Source organism: Lytechinus pictus, chromosome 18 (assembly GCF_037042905.1).
Source record: "Lytechinus pictus isolate F3 Inbred chromosome 18, Lp3.0, whole genome shotgun sequence".
Taxonomy (NCBI): Eukaryota; Metazoa; Echinodermata; class Echinoidea; order Temnopleuroida; family Toxopneustidae; genus Lytechinus; species Lytechinus pictus.
This window is the reverse complement of record NC_087262.1, coordinates 10,640,168-10,664,446: the sequence shown is the minus strand read 5'-3', so window position 1 is coordinate 10,664,446 and position 24,279 is coordinate 10,640,168. Positions and strand designations below refer to the sequence as shown.

General features: G+C 38.7%; 3 protein-coding genes across 3 annotated transcripts; 2 read left to right on the top strand and 1 right to left on the bottom strand.

Moving 5' to 3' along the window:
* Positions 1-964: 964 nt before the first annotated feature.
* Positions 965-6,628, top strand: LOC129281211 (probable glutathione S-transferase 7). Its single transcript, XM_054917153.2, has 5 exons — positions 965-1,354; positions 2,044-2,139; positions 3,367-3,482; positions 4,111-4,215; positions 5,568-6,628. The coding sequence occupies exons 1-5, from the start codon at positions 1,213-1,215 to the stop codon at positions 5,739-5,741; spliced, it is 633 nt and encodes a 210-aa protein (XP_054773128.2). The 5' UTR covers positions 965-1,212; the 3' UTR covers positions 5,742-6,628.
* A 1,440-nt stretch (positions 6,629-8,068) lies between these two features.
* LOC129282021 (carbohydrate sulfotransferase 4-like) lies at positions 8,069-13,279 on the top strand. The gene has a single exon (XM_054917952.2). It carries the CDS (start codon positions 8,963-8,965, stop codon positions 10,571-10,573), a length of 1,611 nt encoding a protein of 536 aa, XP_054773927.2. The 5' UTR covers positions 8,069-8,962; the 3' UTR covers positions 10,574-13,279.
* Positions 13,280-16,046: 2,767 nt separating this feature from the next.
* On the bottom strand, positions 16,047-22,485 carry LOC129281996 (carbohydrate sulfotransferase 1-like). Its single transcript, XM_054917929.2, has one exon. The coding sequence runs from the start codon at positions 21,537-21,539 to the stop codon at positions 19,806-19,808; it is 1,734 nt and encodes a 577-aa protein (XP_054773904.2). The 5' UTR covers positions 21,540-22,485; the 3' UTR covers positions 16,047-19,805.
* Between the last annotated feature and the right edge of the window lie 1,794 nt (positions 22,486-24,279).

Sequence of the window (24,279 nt, the reverse complement as noted above, 5' to 3'; positions counted from 1 at the left end):
AAATCACGTGACACTTAAACAAATCAATACATGTCGGTATGTATTTTCTCAATAAAGTTTATTAAATAAGAAAACCAGGCAAATTTAGAATTCAAACATCCCATTGGTAAGTTAAGTTCTTTATCTCACTCTACACTGGGGGCGAAAATATGCCCCAACCTTTTTTCCCCCGTAAGTGAATTCCCCTTCTCTTTTATTTGGCTTAATTGCTTGCTTGTCAGAATTTTTCTGAACCAAAATGCCACTCCCCTTGGAAAATCGTGGGTCCAACCGTGTATTTAACCCTCTGTTTCGATATTCCACATTCAAGATTCAAGAAGTTTATTTTCATTTCCATGACAAATATAAATCAAATACAAATCAAAGTATGAGTACAAGATCAATTTCACCTCTGCATAATTATAAAATAGAAGCTTGTATAAAATAGTATTAAGCGTGTATGGAAATGAGGGGATCCACTAAAAAACATTGCTTGTAGAGCGTGGATCCCCTAAAGCGGGTTGAAGAAATAATTTATATTAAGTAATTGAGAAAAGTTAAGTAATAACAGTTAATGAAATGTGGAAATTCAATCGATTGTACAAAATGTACAAATATACAATATTATAAAATGGGAAAGTAAAACGTGATAAATAGGAAAAATATTTGTTGCCATTCTAATTAATTCACATTGTTGCCATTCTAATAAATGACACTTTTTTAAATAAAAAAAACAACAACCCCCCCCCCCCCCAAAAAAAATGAATTTAATCTTTAATTGATTTACTTGAGAAAAATGGGCAAATAAATTTAGGTACGGCGGCCAGTACGGCAATTCCCTCTTCATTACACATCCACCCCTCTTCGAGGTCTATTGGAAATCACTTGAATGGATGATTCCGCATGAATGAAGAAGATGAAAGGCATGACTGTATGAGCCTTTGTTCGTTGAGTTATTTCAGATTTATTGTGAATTGAAATTGACAGAGCTCGATGAACATCAACAGAAGACGCCACATCGCTGCCATAAATTCAAATACATGTATATCGAAATATAGATTGGGCCTGTACCGTCACAAGTGCTTTTACCCCTGCCTCTATAGTAGTTAGGCGTGGGAGATCAAGTTCTGGATCAATCGCTAAGGAATTGCATCCCGATTGATATTTAGCAATCGAAAAATTGATTCAACTCTTCCGAGTCCGAGCCGTTTCATATTCCAAGCTGTTTCAGTCATGCCAAGCTACAAAATAAGCTACTTCAACATTCGCGGTCTCGCCGAGCCCGCCCGAATGATGCTCGCGCTACGAGGCTGTGAGTACGTGGACGAAAGATTCTCACACGAGGAATGGCCACAACGAAAGATTGACAAGGCTGGTGAGATCGAACGCTACCAATTCATTTATTTTTTAATCTAAATTTCATTTTTGCTGTATTTCAATTTTGATAAAGGGAAGCCTTTGAGGCCATAGGGTCGAGCAGAGATAATAACAGCAACGTTTGAATGATATATATTAATTACCATGCAGTGCATGGCGTATATGTGGTGAACCCCCCCCCAAAAAAAAAAATAAAAAAAAAATAGGGGGGCAGATGATTATGGCGTATGGGGAACAACTTTAAAAAGATTTGATTGATATCAGAAATTGAATTATTATCAAACATTTGATTCTTCACATAAAAATATATAGAATTCTTGGTATAAAAAATTGTCATGTTTGTATTTCAAAATAGCAAGAAATAGGAATAAATGATATATATGTGCGATATAATTATGCCCGCGTCGAGGAAAACCCCGTACGTTGCTGAGCCAAAACTCGCTATTAAAAGCATATAATCATAATATTGGTCGACCAACAAAAAAATAAAGGTCAATCATGATAATGAACGTTGGTGGCACTTTTCATAAAACGAATAATTGATATTTGATTGCACTATATACAATACTGTGCACCTCCATTGTGCACCACCAAATATTAACATTTACTCCTACTTCCTACACTCAATTTTTTTGGGGAACAAAATTATGTTTATTTGACTATTATTTTTACCCCTAACGATAACAGCATATCCTCTCGGGCAAGCTCCGGTCCTGACAGTTGATGGCAAGGTGGTTATCCCGCAAATCAGGGCGATTTGTAGATATCTCGCTTCCGAGCTAGGTACGTATTCAGACAAAAATAAGCATAGAAATACACAATATTGTTATATCAACTTGGCATTACTCTTGTTGGAATGCTCCCCAGGGAATAGAGAAAGTGCATGCATCGTGTATATACAGGCAAGCCACGCGCAGGATCCCAAGATCGGGGTATATGTTCATCACTATCTCAAAACGGAATTTTGTTATCGTTAATTTTATTTTAAAAGGTGATATAGATTTTTAAAATATATTTATATAATTTGTTCTAAATATTTTAGGTTTAAAGTTAAGGTTTGATGGATAATTTTTTAATAGGTTTAATGTACGATTTGTATAATTTATTAATTTAATATTATTTTAGAGCGCATATCGAGAGTCTCTAGAATATTATGCGCTATATAAATTTCAAATATTATTATTATTATTATTATCATCATCATCATTAATAATAATAATATAGGATTTGTATAGCGCACGTATCCACTTTGCTAGGTGCTCAAGGCGCTCCTATGTATAACCCCGGCTAAGCTAGTCTACCGATTTCGGTGCGCACAGCTTTTTGAGAAATAACTTCCTGCCGGTACCCATTTACCTCACCTGGGTTGAGTGCAGCACAATGTAGGTGAATTTCTTGCCGAAGGAAAACACGCCATGGCTTGGAATCAAACCCACGTCCTTCAAATTGAAAGACGGGAGTCTTAACCACTAGACCACGACGCCCCACATTATTATTATTGTCACCATCATCATCATCGTCGTCGTCATCGTCGTCGTCGTCGTCATCATCATCATTATCATTATTATTAATGTAATTGTTATTATTAATATTATTATCATAGATCTTCACTGACTGTGATTGGTAAAAATCTAATATTTGTTATATCCATCATATTAATAATATTCTGAACAGGTGATTAGACTTAACCCCATCATGTGATCAAAGATAGCTCCAACCAACGTCAGGAATTCGGGCAAAAAATGCCATGAATCCTGAAATAAGACGTCAATAAATGGTACAAAACTATTTACGACTTGATCAAGTTGATGGGCGGGATTTGAATAGTTACCCGCTAGTCACACGCAAAGCTTGCACGGAACGATGTGGCAGTATCAGTGCATTAAAATTTTCCATCTGGAATCTTGAAATCTGGATGATATTTCAAAACTGTCGAGTTTGCAAATCACGTGACTAACTGGTCATTCAAATTTAGTTTCATGCGAACCATTTATCTTATCTCCTTCATAGATTTCTTCGGAACAACACGTTTGGAAGGAGCTCAGATTGACGTCATCCTGGAAACGCTCACTGACATCGGAAAAAAACTTGTACCTATTCTTCTGAACCCAGATGAAAGTAAGAAGGTATATATAACTGAAAAAACACTTGATACAGGGGCCGCGGAACGGTTTTCAAAGTGGGGGAGCTGACCATGCAAAAAATCACAATCAAATGGCAATTTTTACGTTTTTGTACACGGTTTTTGAAAAAGTGGGGGGGGGGGGAGGGGGCGAAGCCCCCCTCCCCAGCTCCCCCGCTTCCGCGGCCCCTGTGATATAATCATTTCTTTCCAATGAGCCAAAGAGCGAATTTGGGGGTCATTGGAAATTACCAGTTTTCCAGAATTTTCTGACAAGTAAAAAAAAATAAAAGCACATTGATTCGCATTTCAAAAGAAATTAAACTGTCCCGTGGAAAAAAAAATATGTCAAGCAGTGAAAAAGATATGGCATACAACATTGTGCCACTTCTCATTTAAGTTCTCGGTATCAGAAATTCTCATCTTCAGAAATGACGCCTGAAATGAGGGTCTTACGAACGAGAGAGGACGGAATGGCCAATGAAAAAAAAGGTGAAAATCTACTTGGGAGCGGCTGGCGAGGTGAAAAGGGGGTCTGAAAGGCCGCACGTACGCTGCCATTAAACGTGACTGCCCCCTCTCACGGGGTCAAACTGATCGGTAAACATATTCTCATATCTCTCGTTATGTAGGCTGAATTGGGGAAAGAGTTTGTCCAGTCTTCTTCCAAACCCTACTTCTCTTATCTTGACGAACTAATCAAGGATGCAGGCGGGAAGTACTTCGTGGGAAACAAGGTAATATCACCTCAGAATCTAATGCACGTTGTTCCCATTATTACCCTACGGTACGTCGGCGACTGAGATACGACGGGTTTACGACCGTGTAACGACTGTCCTGCGACTATGTAGGCGGGTAGAATTTTGTAGGAAACAACGTAGGGCGTAATTTAAAACAGTTAGGCACAATGTCCCCACACCTTATGGTCGGCGACTGGTATACGACGGGTTACGATGAGGACTATACCTTCCGGCTGTGAATATGAAGAGTTTAGTTGCAAAAGGGGTTAGGTCCACTTTGGACCATTCCGAGAAAAACCATGATTTTTATTCTCACTTATTGCAATATTCTTATGAGAAACTAAATTGTCATGATGTACTACCCTATCATGTGAACATAAAATTGGGTATAAAAGAAACCTACCTGTCTTCATATTTTTCAAGATATTCTTTTTCATAAAAATTATGTGTGGACCTAACCCCTTTTGAAAAAAAAAGAAGCGATTTTTCTTTGCCATTTTAGTTCACTTTCAACTTTTCTTTGGTATCATCTTATGGAACTACTAAAAATCTATACATTGAGACATAAAAATCTAATTTGATGAAAAATGGACCTAACCCCTTTTGCAAGTGAGCTCTTCATATATCGCAGCATCGCGATTTTGTACAATTCAAAATTGTCCAACACATTTTGGGTCATATACAGTCGAGGTAATGTGATTGATAATAATAATAATAATAATAATAATATAGAACAATAACCCTAGATTTCTGGAAGAAGTCCGGTTGCTGTTTAATATACCAACAGAACATCAAGTTGTGGACAAGGGAAATAATAATAATAATAATGATAGTAATAATATTAATATTGATAATAATGATAATAATATTAATAATAATAAGAAGAAGAACGTCATATTTTACCCAGGGTAGCCACTTGAGTTCTGAAAATTGTTCAACCAGCGGGCCCTGCTTAACATGATAAATTGTTATTATTACCCCGGCTTTAGCACGGCTATTGATCAGGCGCTCGAGCATTCGTCTTCCTACCATGCCTACCTCACCTTGGTTGAGTTCAGAACAGTGTGGATAAGTTTCTTGCTGAAGGAAAACACACCATGGCTAGTCTTCGAACCCGCGACCCTCTGTTTGAAGGCGAGAGTTGGCTTCAGCAATTATGAATCAATAAGAGCCAAAAATTGTGTCCGTTTTACAAATAAGCAATTTGACTCTCCATGTATTTTCTCACCGATTAAAGCTGTTTTAATGCCAATATTGTATTAGTTTGAACTAATGAATTAGCTTTATATCGTGGTGTATTAGCGTAAATTAACTGTATTCGTCCCCTCCTTTTTTTCACTGCATTGCAGATCTCATTGGCGGACATCGAAGTCTTTCACACGCTGGATATGATGACGAACAGCAAGTACGCTATAGAGGGCGTCCTCGATGCCTACCCTCAACTGAGTGCCTTCTACAAGTTCTTCAAGGAGGAAGGTCCTTTGGATTCTTACCTGAAATCTCGACCCGTCACGGACGCATAATAGGGAGTTTTCGCAACAGTTACCCAGACGCTTTCTGGAACGTAGAGAATCTACAGTATTGTCAAATGTCCTTCATGACAATGTACTTTGTCGAGGGTCAGTGAATCGAAACAGCAGTTTCGTTCGTGACTCTGGGACAAACGATCGAAATATTTGCGATTTTTCGTCAGCTATCTTTCTTTTCTTTCTTTCTTTCTTTCTTCCTTCCACCCTTCCTTCTATCTTTCTTTCTTATTTATGTATTCATTCTTTTTAGAGTGGTCCAACTAGGCATTTCTCCCTGGCGCAACGACATGAAGGTATTAAAAACAAAAAATACAAAAGAAATTTAAATTTGGGAATGTGCCGACAAGGTGGTAAGAATTGCTCAACATTTAAAAATCATTCCCAATGAGTTTATACCCAGTAGCTCCCATCGACTGCAGTCACCAACTTCTTCGATGGCTTGAGCCATTTCTAAGGTGAGTCTCGACTTCCAGCTGACCATGTTTTGCGACACAAGATTCCGGTTTCTATCAAACTGTTATTTTCGGTATCTTATCTATCTCTCCTCTCACCCTTTCTGAACAAAACTGGAACACCCTTTGCTCTAAATGCTCTTATCGTGTGAAATGTAAGGTAGTGAACTTCTGTAATGTATAGTAATGGTGCTAAGTTCGTTAAAACATAGATGGCAAATTCGCAGTATACATGTACATTGCACGAAAAAAAAAATTGCACCCCAGCCTCCGATTAACATTATGTGATGTAAACCTTATAACAATATGTTAGATCCCGCTTCGGATTGGAAGATTGTTGTTATCAAGTTCACTCAAACACAATCATTTTGAATTTCAAATGCAATACAACAAGAAGGAGATGTCAAAAAATGTATAAAGTGAAATTTTAAATAAATAAATAAAACATAACTGAATATTGTAGTAATGATTGTAAGTAGAAATAAGATGTTAGATGATGATGATGATTACGACGAAGACGACGATGATGATGATGATGATGATGGTTATGATGATGATGAAGATGATGATTGGTAAAGTTGGTGGTGGTGAATATGATGATGATTGGTGATGTTGGTGGTTATGATGATAGGGTTGATAATGATGAGGGGAAGAGGAGGGGAAAGGGTATAATGATGAAGATAATAATGGTGGTGATATAATGATGATATGGCGATGGTGAAATTGATGATTGATGATGGTGGTGGTGATTATGATGATGATCATGGTGATAATGATGATGGTGATAATGGTGGTAGTGGTGATGATGATTGATAAAGATTATGATGGTGATGATGATGACGATGATGATGATGACGATGACGATGGTGATGGTAAATTAGTTACTGAGATGATAATACTAGTGGTGATAATCATCACTGATAATGACGATGATAGAAATGATGATTGGTGGATGATAATCATGATGGTGATTTTGTTGATGTTGTTGTTGATGATGATGACGATGAGAGGTGATGATGATGATGATTGGTGATGTTGGTGATGGTGATGATGGTGATGATGATGATGGTAATGATGATGGTGATGATGATGATGGTGATGATGATGATGAAGATGATGATTGGTGAAGTTGGTGGTGGTGATGATGATGAGGATAGAAATGATGATTGGTGGTGATGATGATGATGACTAGTGATATGTTTGGTCTTGAGTCGACTTCGTCGGCGTGGTTGATGTGGTGCTATAAGTGAGTTTTTGCACCGCTTCTAGATTACAGCAAATACATTGACAATGCAAATCAAATCACAATGAAAATAAGCTAGGAGGTCTTTATCGAAATTATGTGAACCAGAACAGTAATTTCGTCCTGTTTCGGAGCTGACGAAATGTTGAAATAAATCGTTTGTCTCACTTCAAGGACGAAAGAGCAGTTTTGTTTCACCAATTTTCGACAAAGACCTCTTGGTTGTTCATTGTCTTGAAGGGCATTTGATAATACATGCGCTATGTTTCCGAAAGCGTTCTGCGTTGCGATTGCAATAACTCCCTAAGTTAAGCATGGCCCCTTCTCGATTCTTGTAGGGACTGCTCCACAAGGGGGGGGGGGGACAGGCCCTATGTTTTTTTTTCTTCAAATAGTGAAATGCTTAGGGAGAAAAGTAAGAGAAAGATTATGAAAGAAGAAAGATGGACATAAAGAAGAGAGTTAAATAACGTGTAAATCTATTGAATATTAGTCAAAGGATAAAAATAGGTCGTCTATCCCCCCACCACCACCCCCCCCCCCCATTACAATAGCCTGACACCGCCCTTGTATTGTGGCATACACGACTGTGAATTGGGGTGAATTGCTTGTTTGGCCAACGGATAAATCGGACAATAATTTTTGTCCCCAACGTACATGGCGTACGAGAGGCTTACATAATCGATAAAGAGCATACAGAGATTCTGGAGAAAGTTCTTTCACGCATGTCGTCGCTATTGTCTGGTCAATCTCGTCTGTAACAAACAAAAATCGTGGTATCTATTGTTTGGCCACACTGAATAACCGTGATTCGTCTCCCTCGATTGTATACACACCCTCCTATGTAATGACCATATATCGGTTTTAAAGGTTTTAGTGTGTTTTTTCCTTGCCAGCTTGAGCTTGTGTACCATTGGAATCGCTAATTGCTTAATTAACTTTACACGAATGCGCCCGAACGATATACCTTTTAGCAGAGCGAAAATCATGTTTACAGACCTCTTGCCAAAGTTAGACGAAATCGGAGACACCGTGTTATGCATCCAGAAACGGAAAGTGTAAATTGTTGAATGCTGTGTATTATATGTTTCCTACTGTATCACCATTTATTGGATTTACGCTGCTTTGGACAAAAGAGTATAATTGATGATTTAATCTTCACACACTCATCACATACATCTGGAGGAATCCTAAAAATATTGAGTATTCGATTTTGTTTTTCCCTGGAACGGTTTCCATGCTCTACAAGAGAGCTGGAATTGGTATTTCATTTGTATTCATTCGGAACCACCAATACGTCGTTACATAAAACTGAAAATGGTATCATCTGGATATGCGGTTATAGAATATTTCATCTACCTCCAGCAACATTAGAACATCAAACATCGGGCTATTGCAGATGATACTGATGAGTACTACAATATAGGATAGCGGACTTCAGTCAATTGAAACAGTCGGCGAATAGTTTTGGGGAGATATTCTTTACTTTTGTCCGGAGTTGAAAATAACCGCTCTTCACTATGGCGAGAATCAAGAGCCTGATACGCCGTAACCAATGTACCATTCTTTACCACGCCATTCTTCTCGTCTTCGTTTTTGTAGTCATTTCCAACTACGGCGATATCACTAACGTTGCTAAGTGCAGATTGTTTTACCAAAGGAGGGATGTCAACACGAGAGAGGACAACTTGGACACCAACCCGTCCATGCCGCTAGTCGACCACGTCGAGAAGTCGTTGGATGAGTTGAATTCTGACGTTCGGGACCCTGGTGAAGGAGTGGAGGGTGTGGCACAAGGGCGACCTCGAGACAATGCCACCTCTCCCGTCCAGGAAAATGCCGAGCTTTTAGGAGAAGGTGGTTCCCCTGAAAATGATTTTGGGAAGTTTAAAGATAACCGACAACTTCCGTATGATCTTCACGATATTCATGCTCAGATACTTCAAAACATTCCCATGATACCGCGCGTAAATAGAGTCGAAGCGGTGCCGCGAGTTCGACCGCACAGGAAGCCATATGAAGCCGTTAAACATCACTTCAGAAAAAAGGCAGGTGTAGTTCATGGACCAGCAATGCCTGAGAGGGAAATGACCAAGAGGGCGAATGTTCTTATTATTGCCGCAATGAGGACAGGCTCGTCCTTTCTTGGGGAATTGTTTCAGCAGAGAGGGGACTTCTTCTACATGTTTGAACCAGGAATGCAAATAATGCACAGGCTCGACTCGTTAAACCTGACCCGACGAGTGATCTACACAAAACTCATCGAAATGCTGCAGGACTTCTACCGTTGCGACTTCGCTTCCGTTCCTTTCTTTGTAGACGAATTGAATCGAACAACATTATTCGCCCGCAAGCAAATGATTCCCGCCCTAGTTTCACCTCAGTTCTGCCGCAAGCGTATGCCAGGAGAACGTCCTCGAGATGCGTGCCAAGATGTGAGCGTGAAGGTCCTGGAGACTGCGTGTAGAACGAAAGACCACACTGCCGTCAAATCTATCAGGGTACTGGACATTAACCTTATGATATCAGCAGTCAAAGACCCTGATCTGAACCTGAAGCTGATCCACTTGATCCGCGATCCTAGGAGTATGATTTTATCACGATTAAAACTTAATTTTCCTGCTGTCAAAGTATTCAATGTGACTGAGCTATCCGATGTATATCGCAACATCCTCTTGAAGTATTGCTCCAGCTGGCTCCAGAACTATGAGATAGGACACTATGTGCCTTTGATGAGGAAGAACTACTTGATGGTGCGCTATGAGGATCTGGCACTAGAACCCTATGCTTACACAAAAAGAATATACGACTTCGTTGGTGTTGGTGCTGAAATTCCTCCTTCCATGCAGACGTGGTTGGACACCAACACCAATGTCAACGATCCAAGCCAGAAGAAGGCTGCCGCCTTCTCGACTAAGAGGGATTCGAAGGAAGTCTTGGTCAGATGGAAGTCGAGACTCACCTTAGAAATGGCTCAAGCCATCGAAGAAGTTGGTGATTGCAGTCGACTCATGAAAGCAACTGGGTATAAACTCATTGGGAATGATTTTGAGATGCTGAGCAATTCTGACCACCTTGTCGACACATTCCCAGTACCTGAGCTTGATATCAACGCATTTGACTTTTTGTAGAAGGACATCACATATCATGCATGGTTCTAAATAACGTGCAAAATGTCATTGTCCTCTATCGCCGGGTAGATGAAAGGATTTTATAAGTTTTATCAGCAAAAATGACAAGACATTCGAGGAAGCTCACCAAGTGTCTAACTTACAAACAGTAATACTTACCAACAACACTATTATGCAACACCCATTGCAGCGAAACGGACTCAAGACTGATATACGTTATTTTCAATGGCACGATATTGATCGATTTAGGGTTAGTTTCGTTATTGTGACTTGGGCATGAACCCCGCATTCTTTTTTAGGGTAATGACAGAGTGAATATGTATAATTGCCCCCACGTTTGCATTATTGGTCAGTTTATATCATTGAAACTTAACAATTTTCTTAATATCATTTAATCGGAAAATGGCATTGAACACCGACAGATATGATTTTCGACATATAATTACGTACACTCATCACAGTGTATTCTTATGATGTCCACGTTGAACGCTATTTTCCGATTTTGTAGTACCTAATACTTATCAAAATATTGTTCAATCAAAACAATAAAATCATTCCCCTCCAATATCTCTCGTATATATGGGACATACTCTATACCACCCTCCTCCCCGATTTCATACGCTTGCCCGCCCTCTATTTTACATTGTTTTACCAAATTTTATACTTGATTTTTAAGTAAACATTTTATTGAATTAATCGACATCATCATTCTTCTATTAGGACGTTCCTTTGATGAATAAGAAAAATGGAAAGAGTGTCCCGATTGGTGGAATTTCAAATGATGTATGTTTTTAATATAAGTCATCTCTCAAGCGCATTGTGTGTCTAAAATATCACGCTTCTAGGTGTGAATTATGGCGTCGCTGGCTTTCCATAAATTTAAATGAAATGCTACTTTCAATAATGATTTTGCCATATATTATGTGACTTTTAAGTGAATTGTACATTTATTAATTTATATATTCGATGTATAATGTGTGTGTGACTATTTAACAAATTATGATAGAAAATTCAAAATAATTTTATAATTGAAAATAAAATTATGTGGAATATATCCATATTCGACCAAGTTTATCTTTATCATATGTATCATAATCATAACTTTCTTGTTTTTACTCTGACATTCTAGGTATCTTTCGTAAAATATACATATTATGTTATCAATCGCTCCGTTCTACACGTAATTCATTAATACCAAAGACATTATAGGCTTTCGGGATATCATCATATTTGGTTACACATTATTCATGTTATTTCAATGCTGAAAATTAAGGAAGGTCTTTGGGTATAGCAATCTTTCATGTGAATACCAAAAGTATGTGAAATACGATGCCTTGACAACACTGGGTGAAAAATCGATTGTTTCAAGGTGTGGTCCTCTATGTACACCGGTTAACACCACAGTTTTTGCTGTGCAGGTTTAAAGTTGTGGTTTAATATGGATAGCCAATTGTTACATAAATCACAAACAGTAGAGATATCATATTTCAGCTCATTTTGGCTCTCAAATCATTCATAATTGTCTATTAAGTATAAAAAGATTATTGTCTTTACCCTCGGTGAATCAGGAAAGAGCACAGTAAATTTAAGAAACATACAACTTAATACAAAATTTTACATATTTGGCTTCCCATAATTTTAGCGCAGAGTTAGACCATGGTCTATGTTAAACCTGACTTTCAGAATACGGGCCATTGATAGCAATTGAATCCAAATTGAAACCAATTGAAAATTCAATGTGTGTTCAATGGGTTTCAATTGGATTTTGTTCTGGGTATAACCATCTTCAATCCTGGATTTAAGACTACACCCTATCCTAAACCTAACCCAGACCCGTATTCTGAAGTCGGGTTTAAATTAAACTCAGGTTTAAAGTTGTGGTTTAAGTATGGGAAGCCAAAAGTATCAAATGTTATATTAAGTTGTACGTTTCTTATGTTTACTGTGCTCTTTCCTGATTCATCGATGGTGAAGCCAATAATCTTTTTATACTTCCTAGACAATTATGAACGATTTGAGAGCCAAATGAGCTGAGATATGATATCTCTACTGTTAGTGATTTATGTAACAATTAAACCACAACTTTAAACATAAGTTTAAGTTAAACCCGACTTCAGAATACGGGCCTATATCTTATAAGAAATAAAGCCCGAAGCGATTGTCGCCGGAGAAAATGTCGTGTCACCGAAGAAACACCCTAAATCCTCTTGGGGCCCGTTTCATAAAGAGTTGCAACTGTTGTAACCTTGCCATTATGGCAACTACCATGGTAGCCTTGATTTTGATTGGCTGCTGAGCCCTGTTACCATGGTAGTTGTCATAATGGCAAAGTTACCAACAGTTGTAACTCTTTATGAAACGGGCCCTAGATTTGTATATTTACGCACAATACACTGTAAAAAATGAAGTGCTAATTTAGCACTTACAGTGCTTGTATATAGTAACTGTACTACGAGCATGACGAGTGCTGATTTTCTAGTTTAAAGTTTAAAGTTTAAATTTAAAGTAGAAAATCAGCACTCGTAGTGCAGTCACTATACAAGCACTGTAATTGCTAAATTAGCACTTCATTTTTTACAGTGTAGATAAACGAAACCTATCCGTTTTTATATCTTATTATGAAATAATACGTTTTTGCTCCATATTTCTTGAGGATATTTATGTGTAGATGGACATGTTGCAATTTATAAAGTTATTTTACCTGTATGTGAATAATGGCTGGTTGTATCAATTTTATGAATATTTTTTATCATGGCCGGCCTATAGAGAGAGATAGAGGCATCTAAGGAAAGAGAGAGGGGGGGGGGGGGGTTGGAGGGGGAGGAGAGGAGGGATAAAAAGAGGGGTAAGGATCCCATGTATGAAGGGATCAGCGCGTAGGGAGAGAGAAGGGGAGATAGAGAAGGGGGGGGGGGCGGGGGTGAATGTGAGAGAGGGGATGGGGGAGTGGGGAAGACAGGGCAGGGAGAGTGATCGACAGACCGATATGATAGCAAGAAAGATGAATGAAGGGATCAGAGCATAGAGGGAGAGAGAGTGGGAGAGAGATAAATGATCATCATAATAGAGAGGTAAAGAGCCCATGGATGAAGGGGTCAGAGCAGAGAGGGGGGGGGGCAGAGACAGAGCAAGAGAGAGAGAGAGAGAGCGAGAGAGAGAGAGAATACAAATGGACGGGATTGGATATGTTTAATAAAGAAGAGATAGGAATAAATCATTACAAAAAATAATGTGGTAGTTAAGTAGGAGTATTATCAGAAATTTAAAGAGAAGGGGGAATAGGGGTAGCCACATTTTTCTAGGTAATTTATGGAAGAGATAAAGGGTGAGAGAGAGAGGGAGAGGACAGAGAGAGGAAGGGGATTGCGTTCGTGGGCGTGTGTGTGTAAGTGGGAGGGGGGAGAAGAAAATAGAAGAGGTACTCAGTATTTTCTTATTGCGACAATAAGGGAAAAGAAAACAATAGAAAATAGTGTTGGTAACAACTTAAAAGGGTTATATTTTTCCCTTCCCCTGGCCTGTCACAAAGGAGTCTGAATTGTTCAAAGACACGCTTAGTAAGAGCGAGTGACGTTTTTTTTACAAAATAATCTTTACATATTGGGCAGGCCTATCAGTGCTATATACTCGACATTACCCACGCCATACGTTACGTCCCGCTCCACTCCTTGGGGTGTCAAACTTTTCTTTTTCTAATTTCTTCTATCAGCGAAAAGTCCCCCGTTCGCCCAAAATACAAAGCTAGACGATAGGCCTGTCCTAATTCCCTCATAAAATTGGCGCTCAAAAGGCGCCGACCTTGCACCCCCCCCCGCCGTCGTACCTCCAAACAAACACAAAACATTTCTTGCAACCTTAAAAGTTGTCTGAGGAACCATTTTGACTATCACAAAGAGAATATGTTTACTCTCTCAGCATTTGGGCAGGTTGTGTACATTGAATCAGCCCAAGCATCGATCTCGATCCACATTCTATATAGGCCTACTGCATTATGTCGAAATATACATTGTAGAATTCATTTGTAATTCATTGTAGAAAACAAGTCAGGGGCGGATCCAGCTTTTTATAAAGGGGGGGGGGTTGGGGTGGTATGCGAGGGAGCGTAGCGACCGAGTCCAAGCGAGCGGAGCGAGCGAGGGGGAGGGTGTGGGAGGGGGGTGTCCCCCCTCCCACAGTAGGGAAAATTTTTGAAAATCTGTGTGTGAAAATGGCGTTTTCTTGCATCTAAAACACCACTCTTGTCCCCGGATTTTTTTTTTTGGGGGGGTTGCAACCCCCCCAACCCCCCCCCCCTCTAGATCCGCTTCTGCAAGTATTAAGAAGAAATTTCAGTATTTTCTCCTAAACATACATTTTAAGCAAGGTATAAAGTTCCGCTTCCTTTGCATCCCTGTTTAAACTTTTACATTTTTAAAAAAATCTTTATCTGTAAAAGTCTATTTTACCCTTTCACGCTCTCCAACCTATTTCCCTCTCACCCTTGGGTCAGATACATAAAAAGTAGCAATTGCTGCATGCAAGCAATTGCTTCAAGGACAATCACAAGCACTTGCTAGCCAAACAGAAGATCACGCTTCAGCCATGGGCGGAAATCTCTCCTCAAAGGTAGGGGACCAGGGGCGGATCACGGATTTTTTACCCCGGAAAATTTGACAAGCAAAAAAAAAGGTTATCACCCAAAATTTAAGCCCATTTTTTCCAAAAAAATTTGACAAGCAAAAAAAAAGTTTATCACTCAAAATGTAAGGTCATTTTGAATTATGTATTTTTTCCATCATAAAAAACCACAAATGGTAGGGGGGCATTTAATATTGTGTCCCCCCCCCCTTCCAAATGGTAGGAGGACGCGTTCCCCTTGCCCCCCTCCCTGGGATTTCCGTCCATGGCTTCAGCAATTGCTTTATTTCATAAGCATAACCCTTTGCTGGTGCTTGAACCCTTTTCTTGCCTTCAGAAAGCAATTGCTAGCGGTTTGAAAAATAGTGACGTCACGCTGGTGCGAACACCACTCACAGAAAAGTCAAGAATCGAAAGCAAATGTGTGGCAGTGCAAATAACCTTCTTACATATAACATCCTTTCCTTAGACGTGGTGTCAAACTAACTTGTTTCTTATCAATACATTTATATATTAAGCATTTGGTCTGCACTAACTAGGAAGAAAACATGCACATGTAGGTTACTGCACACCTTGGGGTTCTCTCTCAGCAAAAGCCTAGCAAAATCAATTGTCACTTTTTAGGCATCTGACCCTTTATTTCCATTTCGCTCTTCCCTTTACTTCTCTTACCCCCATTCATTATTATCATCTTCTTCTGATTCCCCTCTCTCCCTCACCCCCTCTCTTTCTCTCTCTCCCCCTCTCTTTCTCTCTCTCTCTCACACACACACACACCCTCATACACATATCTTCCTTCTCCTCACTTCGTAATTAAGTAATTATTAACATGTTAAACAAAGGTAATGCAGTGGTGTTTACATTGGAAATTGCACTTTCATTTATTTTATACACACACACGTTTAAATAGACTTTAACAACTGCCTGCAGATACATACTCAATCTACAAAAAGACAATGCTTACAGATTTTTTTTTACCATACGATACCATCAGTCTTATGACATCATTCCATTCGAAACTGATAAATTTGAGGAGGATGATGATGATGATGACGATGGTGTTGGTGTTGATGATCATTATGATGATGATGATGGTGGTGGTGGTAAATATAAGATGATAATGATATGATAGCGATGATGACGATAATGATGATGTTGTTGATGATGATGATGATGATGATGATGATGATGGTAACGATGATGGTAATGATGATGGAAATGAGATGATGGTGATGGTGTTGTCGATGATGACGATAATGACCCTGACAAAGGATATTATGATGGTGACGGGAGTGTGGTGATAGTGACGATGCTTTCAAAACAATGATTACGATGTCGCTGTCAACGACAATGATTATGTGTTGGGATGGTGAAAACCGGCTTTACCTAACACATAATATGCAGATGTATAGGCCTAGAAATTAAAACAAAAACATGTCACTATACACTGCAAAAACACCGGTGTTGATTAAACACCTGCCCGGTATCTATATCGGTCCATACAAGAGAAGCGTTAAAACAAGTACAACACCAGTCAAGAATCAACCCGATATTGGTTTAACACTAATTGATGTTGCTTAAATGCCAAATTGGTGTTAGCCTAACGTCAAATCGGTGTAGTTTCAATATATACCTCTCTGGTGTGGATCGATATAGATACCATGCTGATGTTCAATTAACACCGGCTTTTTTGCAGTGAACATTCAACAGTTTCTTACATTTTTAGACAATTAATTTATTCTTACAGGACAGAAAAGTTCCTGCAACAGAATCCCATGAACACCTGTTATTTTACATTGTGTTTATTTACATAAAATTTATATACACTGCAAAAACTCCGGTGTTGATTTAACACAGGCCCGGAATCTATATATGTCCACATCAGAGAAGTGTTAAACAACACCAGTTTCGTTTTGGTCTAACACCAGAACGGTGTTTATACAACACCAATTAGTATTAAAGCAGTATCGGTTTGATTCCAAACTGGTGTTTCAATACTTCTCTGGTGTGGACATATATTGATTCCGGGCTGGTGTTAAATCAACACCGGAGTTTTTGCAGTGTATGAGGTATGAAACCTTACAATATTTTTCTGTGATATTCCCCCTTTTAAATTACAGAAAAAATGATACTATTTATAATACAGAATGATCCTGTTATTTCTGTAAAATATTTTGTCTTTTAACAGTGTACAGAACTTCCTACACTGTAAAAACTGTGGTGTTAAAACTGACACCAGTTGGTGTTAATAGAGGACCACACCCTGAGGTGTTAAAACTACACCCTAGAGATTGAACATAACACCAAAGAGTGTAAATATAACAACCAAAGGTGTTGTAATAACACCTATGGGTGTAAAACTAACAGCACCAATTTAACAACGGTGTAAAACAACTGGTGTGGTCCTCTATGTACACCGGTTAACACCACAGTTTTTGCTGTGTACACACATACGAAAGACAAATAAATCCCATGATTACAAAGATGGCGATAAAGCGATGATCATAATCCCAATAATAAAAGATATTAAGGTACAAAAAAAGTAATGAAACAAACGTTTTGATGATGATATAAACGATAATCAAGAAACAAGTTATGACATTAATTAGTTCTATTCTATCACTACATTTTACTCTTGAGACGAATCTTGTCATAGCGTTTTATTGGGACAAGAAATATCGGAAGAACACGTCCAAAATTCGTAATGAGGCCAACTTATACAGTAAAAATGCTGTTCAAAATTTTATGAAACGCTATTTACTACACTCTAAAAAAATATTGGGTGAAAGTGCTCCATGAGGGTAATTATGTGTCCAACCAACATTGGGCATTTCTTTTGGGCATTTTCATTTATCCAGTGTGATGAAAATTTTGCTCATTCTAAAGTAATTGCTGCTCTTTTTTAGAACCTTACTGGACAATATGCTTCCCAGATTTGGGTAAAATACTGCCCCAAATTGGTTGGACACATAATTACCCTCTTGGTGGTAAACATTTTACCCAAATTTTTTTACAGTGTATATGAACCATACATTATTGTTTTACAGTTTACATAACAATGCTACATTTATTGATATTTTAGCATAAAAGGAATTAAATTTGTTGTTAAATGTTTAAAACACCTATGTAATTGTTTAAACAACTACTGTACGGTTCATATAATAATTAACAGCGCTGTTTGAATATTTTAAAAGGTGTTTTTACTGTGTAACGTCAGAATATCAAAATACTATTTATAGAATAAAAGTAATTCATCTCTTGACCTTGACCTATGTTCGTTGAGTAAAATTTTGACAGATGGCACAGCAAAAATATTGATCCCCACTTTGATTGCCGTTTTGCTGCTACCTGATCCTTTCTTAAAAAATAATGATAAATACCTGTTATACATATAGCAATATAGTCATATTATGAAATAAATTCACGCACGTTGATCATGTTGATAAATGCATGAAATACTGTACTCACTTTACCATGCATGGCCTATACACTCCCTTACAAAATTATGAAGCTATACCGATGGTTGATCGGAACGATAGAGTATTCAGAGTGAATGGTATTTGTTAAACAACACTTTTAAAGAAACTTCATGCATACATGTATGTTGGTTAAAATACCTAAGTGTATAAGTTATCAAGACTAGTGGTATATAAATATTTTACAACTAACTACATGTATATCAAGGTTTAAACAACAACAAAAAAAGAATCACCCGAGTATTACGTCACAATGGCCATTGTTACAGGACCTGTTACAACAAGTTACCATCGATGGTAAACTTGCAGTTGATTACAACATACATTATAGTTCAAAATGTAACAGTCACACCAGTGAAACCGACTCCACACTGACGACCAAAAGCTATTATGTCGAATTGCATGCTATCGTTCTGTGCGAAATCGGTTACTTTGGTGTGACTAGAGCACAGTTTTGATTGACCATGTTGACTGTTCATTTGTGACAAAGTTACCATCACAAGGAAGTTTTGGCAACTGCAACGGGGACTGATTCAAGAACACAGAAAATATATTGCCCGTCAAATGACAAAGTTCAGCTGGGAGGCCTTGGTCGAAAATCGGTGATCCGGCACATCAGTTTTGTTTTAAGTTTCTGCATGCGTTTGTCATGCTCGTCCAGAGTCCAGGACGACACTGCTGTTTTGATTCACCAATTTTCGACTAAAATACTTCTTGGTAGTGCTTTGTCATGAAGGGCCGCTTGGCAATACATTTTCTATGCTCTTGAATGCGTCGAGTGTCATGGAATCGACGGCTTCCTCATGGTACCATTATTAATGATAACTATAAAAAAGAAAACGGTTGTACACTCAGTTTCAAGTAATTATCAAATTCGTTCCAATCATTTCTGCTGTTTGAATACATATATTTGCAGGGTAAACCTCTTGTAAATATGACAAACTTGGAGACCAGTTTTACGTTTCTAGAAACCGTCATTAAATCAAATTTTATATTTACAATTCAGAATTATGTTGAATATGATCACACGCACAGCATCCTTACATTAAATGGTATTGCCAAATAATTTCCGTTTCTTACGGCTTCGGGAAAGATTTCATGGACGGCTGATTGAATAACGCATTCAAATATTATATATATTACATAAAATCAAACTCATTAACATGAAATTCGGGTACAGGAACTTGGCCAACAAGATGGTCAGTGTTCCTAAGCATCTCGAGATTATTCCCAATGAGTTTATACCCAGTTGCTTTCATGAGTCGGCTGCAGTCACCAACTTCTTCAATGGCCTGGGCCATCTCTATGGTGAGTCTCGATTTCCAACTGACCAAGACTTCTTTCGAATCCCTCTTAGTCGAGAAGGCGGCAGCCCTCTTTTTGCTCAGGTCGTTTGTATTTGTATTTATGTCGATCCATCTTTTCATTTTTGGAGGAATTTCTGCACCAAGACCCGCAAAATCGTAGATCTTTTGCGCGTATACGTAAGGTTCTAAGGCCAGATCCTCGTAGCGCACCAACAAGTAGTTCTTCCTCATCAAAGGCACATAGTGCCCTATCTCATAATTCTGGAGCCAGTTGGAGCAATACTTCAAGAGGATGTTGCGATAGGTATCTGTGAGTTCAGACACGTTAAAAACTTTAATGGCAGGAAACTTGAGTTTCAATCGTGACAGTATCATACTCCTAGGATCACGGATCAAGTGTATCAGCTTCAAGTTCAGGTCAGGGTCTTTGACTGCGGATATCATCAGGTTTATATCCAGTACCCTGATAGATTTGATAGCGGTGTGGCCCCTCGTGGTACACGCTGTCTCCAAGACCTTCTCGGTGACAGGATCACACATCAACTTGCTTGATCTCTGAGTTGGTATACGCACCTTCCGACAAAACTGCGACGTGACAAGGGCGGCGACGGATTGCTGACGACCGTGCAACGTTCGATGGTTCAATTCGTCGATGAAGAATGGAATATCGTTGAATTTGCAGTGGTAGAAGCCATTCAGCATATCGACAAGTTTTGTGTAGATCACCCGCCTGGTGAGATTTGAGGAATCGAGCCGGTGCATCAGCTGCATCCCTGGCTCAAACATGTAGAAGAAGTCACTCCGCTGCTGGAACAGCTCCCCAAGAAAGGATGATCCCGTTCTCATTGCGGCAACTATGAGTACATTCACTCTCACTGCCTCACCTTGAGATGGAAATGGAGTAAAGGCGGAAGTGATGACCTCCTGACCCGGATGGTGATCCAGATCGGGTTGACCTTCCGAATGTTTAACTGTCTTAGATTCATTTCCTACAAGATCTTCCCTCATATTCTTTACAGTAGGAAGCTGCCCAGGTAGTTGGTCTTTAAGACGGGGCATCTTGTTCTTTGATTTCCTTTGGACCGGGATGAGCCCCGGCGAGACAAGGTGTGGGTCCCTGAGGACCAACTTGATCGGTGGTCGATCCCACTGAGTGCCACCTTCTCCTAACACCTCAATAGACTCCATGGCATTCTTGGGGACATCCCCGTTGATCTCCTCCCCTTCCTTTCCTGCATCAACTCTTCTTCTCTTCTCATCAATTACTGGTTCATGTTCTTCTCCTGTACCAGTCGACTTCTGCACTAGCAGCTGCTCGATCCATTCAGCCAGCTCGTCATCGACTACCCTGTCCAACGGCATGGACGGGTCGACGTCTAATTCGTACTTCTTAAACTCCAAGTCTCTCTTCTCGTTGTGCTTCCCTGCGCCAGTGATGAAGGATAATCCTCCAAACTTCGAGAAAGCGGCCACGATGAAGATAAGAAGACCAACGTGGTAAAGGATAGTACCAGGGTAACGCCACCACAAGCTCTTCAGGAACGCTGGTTGGGTTATGCGGGGCATGGTGAACAGCCTCGAGTGATTTCCCAGTCCAATGATAAAAGATTGTGTCAAAAGTTATATCAATTTTTTTGTCACAAGAATTAAAGTCATAGGAGCCTCCATTAGTTATGAATTCACGTGAATGTCACTTTTTGTGTGTCTCACATTATACTGTTATATTGATGTCAAATATATCAACGGAACTGGCGATGCGTCCATAATTGGCTACATCTTCATTAATAATACAAAAGTGCACTTACATCGTTCGTTTATCTTGTCCACGTTTAAATGAAACACTCTCCAATTGAACTGATTACTATCAGAGTGGAAAGAAAGCAATCCCAGCTTTTTAATGTCCACTAAGTGTATCCATCATAATAACGGACTTTTTACTGAGTCTGAGATGATCAGGAGGTATACGTCAAATAATCCATGTCGACTCGATAACAGAAAATCCAAGGATGTTAAAGTCTGTTCATAAATCTGTGTATTCCATTGCTCCAATTTTTTTTTCCTCATTAAAGTCCGATGAAAACTATTCCAAATAAGCCGCTCTTGAACATTCCAGTTGAAAAATATACGATGAAACACTGACAGTTCCGCACAACCAGAATAATCCTCATTTGTTTGTGAACCACGTATGTTAAAGAATATGCGATCAACGTATATGCAGCGCAATATGCATTGAATGTTTTGGAAGACGCCACGCAACCCTTCGAATGGGACCGGGGGTTATTGCTTACTTTGGCGACTCTTGCTCCGCACTCTCAGCGGGAACTTTCTCCATACACCTCTGTACACATGTACAAAAGGCGTAAGACCCATTCATCCATTGAGGAACTCGAATCTATTTTTATGGTCACTGTATTATATGTGTAACGTTAAGTTGGGATTGGAGCGCCACTCAAAATACACATCCGAGATTGCGGCGTACAAAACACTTGCTTTTGGAAGAAAAGACACCCTTTGAATGAGAGTGGATTGTAAACAGTGGACCATCAATTGAGAAGGAAACCCTACCCATTCAGAGAAGCTGTAAAGAAAGGAGGATTAAATCTCGACAGGGATAAAAGAACCCTTTTGCATTCGAACCATTCAACACCTTCAAGATCTTACTCAACGTCTTTTTAATTAGCTCTTCCCTGGATGATCATGATAACACGTTAACTTATGCCATTTTAGTTTGGAAACGTTGTCAAGTTGTTAATCTAAAACTAATGATAACAGATGCATCGAAATAAGTATCTAATGATAATCCTGAAAAGCTTGTCTAATCTGTTCCCCCCTCCCCATATATTTCATCATTTTTGTAAAGGATTTTCGTTTGTTAACCATCATTCATTTTATGGAATGCTCTAAATACTTGAAAATCATTACGTTCATATCGTATTTTAGTTAGCTTTGTCTAATTCTAATATGCTTCTTCCCCATAACATTTTAGTATCTTTGTAAAGATTTTTCATTTGTTAACCATTATTCAAGAATATTTTACAAATACTTAAAAATCATAACGTTCATATATCGTATTTTGGATGAGCTTTCTTGGCTAGATCACATGAACAACTATTTGCTTTGCAAGTGATGATTTCCTTAACGTTTCCATTTGCAATTCGAAAAGATCTCAAGATCGATGGCTTTATAAAATGTATTAAATTTTCATTATCATAATTCAGTAATAGTGGATTTAAAATACCAATTATATGATCAATGTGTTTTAATATCTATCACAGCACATTGAAATAAAATGAACTTTTAAGAAAATAACCACAATTCTACGTAATTGCAATAAGAAATACATAGAAAAGTGACTCACAATGTCCAAAAATCAACAGAAACCATGTTGATGTTGATGATGGTGATGATGATGATGATGGTGATGGTGATGATGATCCTCAGCATCTATATTGCGCCATATTTCTGTTAAAACATTCATGGGCGCAGCAGGCTTAAGCTAATTACTACACATCTGAAATATGTGAAAACCGTGATGAACGTTTCATGTATTCATTCAATTGAATTCATTTTTGAAATGGAATATGAGAAACTTATAGAAAAAAGAACTTTTGTAATAGGCCCACTTTCATTATTGTAAATATAGAATACCATAATGCGTGTCTCTCTTCTTTTCCCCCAATTAATCAGCTTTTTTGGTAACACTGTTGATTATAATACACATAATCATCATGCGGGGAATTTTTACCCATTGATGTAAGGGGAAAGCAAGCGCATTAATAATATATCACATAATACGCCAATAATTGTTCGAATGCAAATCTGGTACTATGGCAAGAGTTGCCGTATGAGTTGAAGCATCATACGCGATAACATGTTCATGATGTTTGGGAGAGATAGAAAGAGGAGCGAGAGAGAATTATAATTACTATTCATGCTATTACCATGCCGATTACGTAAGTGCTTAGCAACGACCAAGCGGTGAAGACTCCGGAGTCGATCGCCAAGGTTTAACCGTGCTAACGGGGTCCGTTTCTTGAAACATCTTGAAACAGTGGTAAGGTTAGCTTCGTTGCCAATCCGTATAAACGTGTATCATAATTATCGTCAAAATACGTTTCCTATGGTATGTCTTCGAATTTAAGCTTATGAGGGTTTCGTGAAAGGGTCCCTGCTCTCAAGCTATCCCCGTTTCTCTCTTTTTTTATCTCTCTCCCACTCTTTATGTCCAATGCACATTTCAATGGATGCCATCTCTTTTGCATGGGGAGGGCGTTGCATAAAACAAATGAAGTAAAAAGCGAGTGAG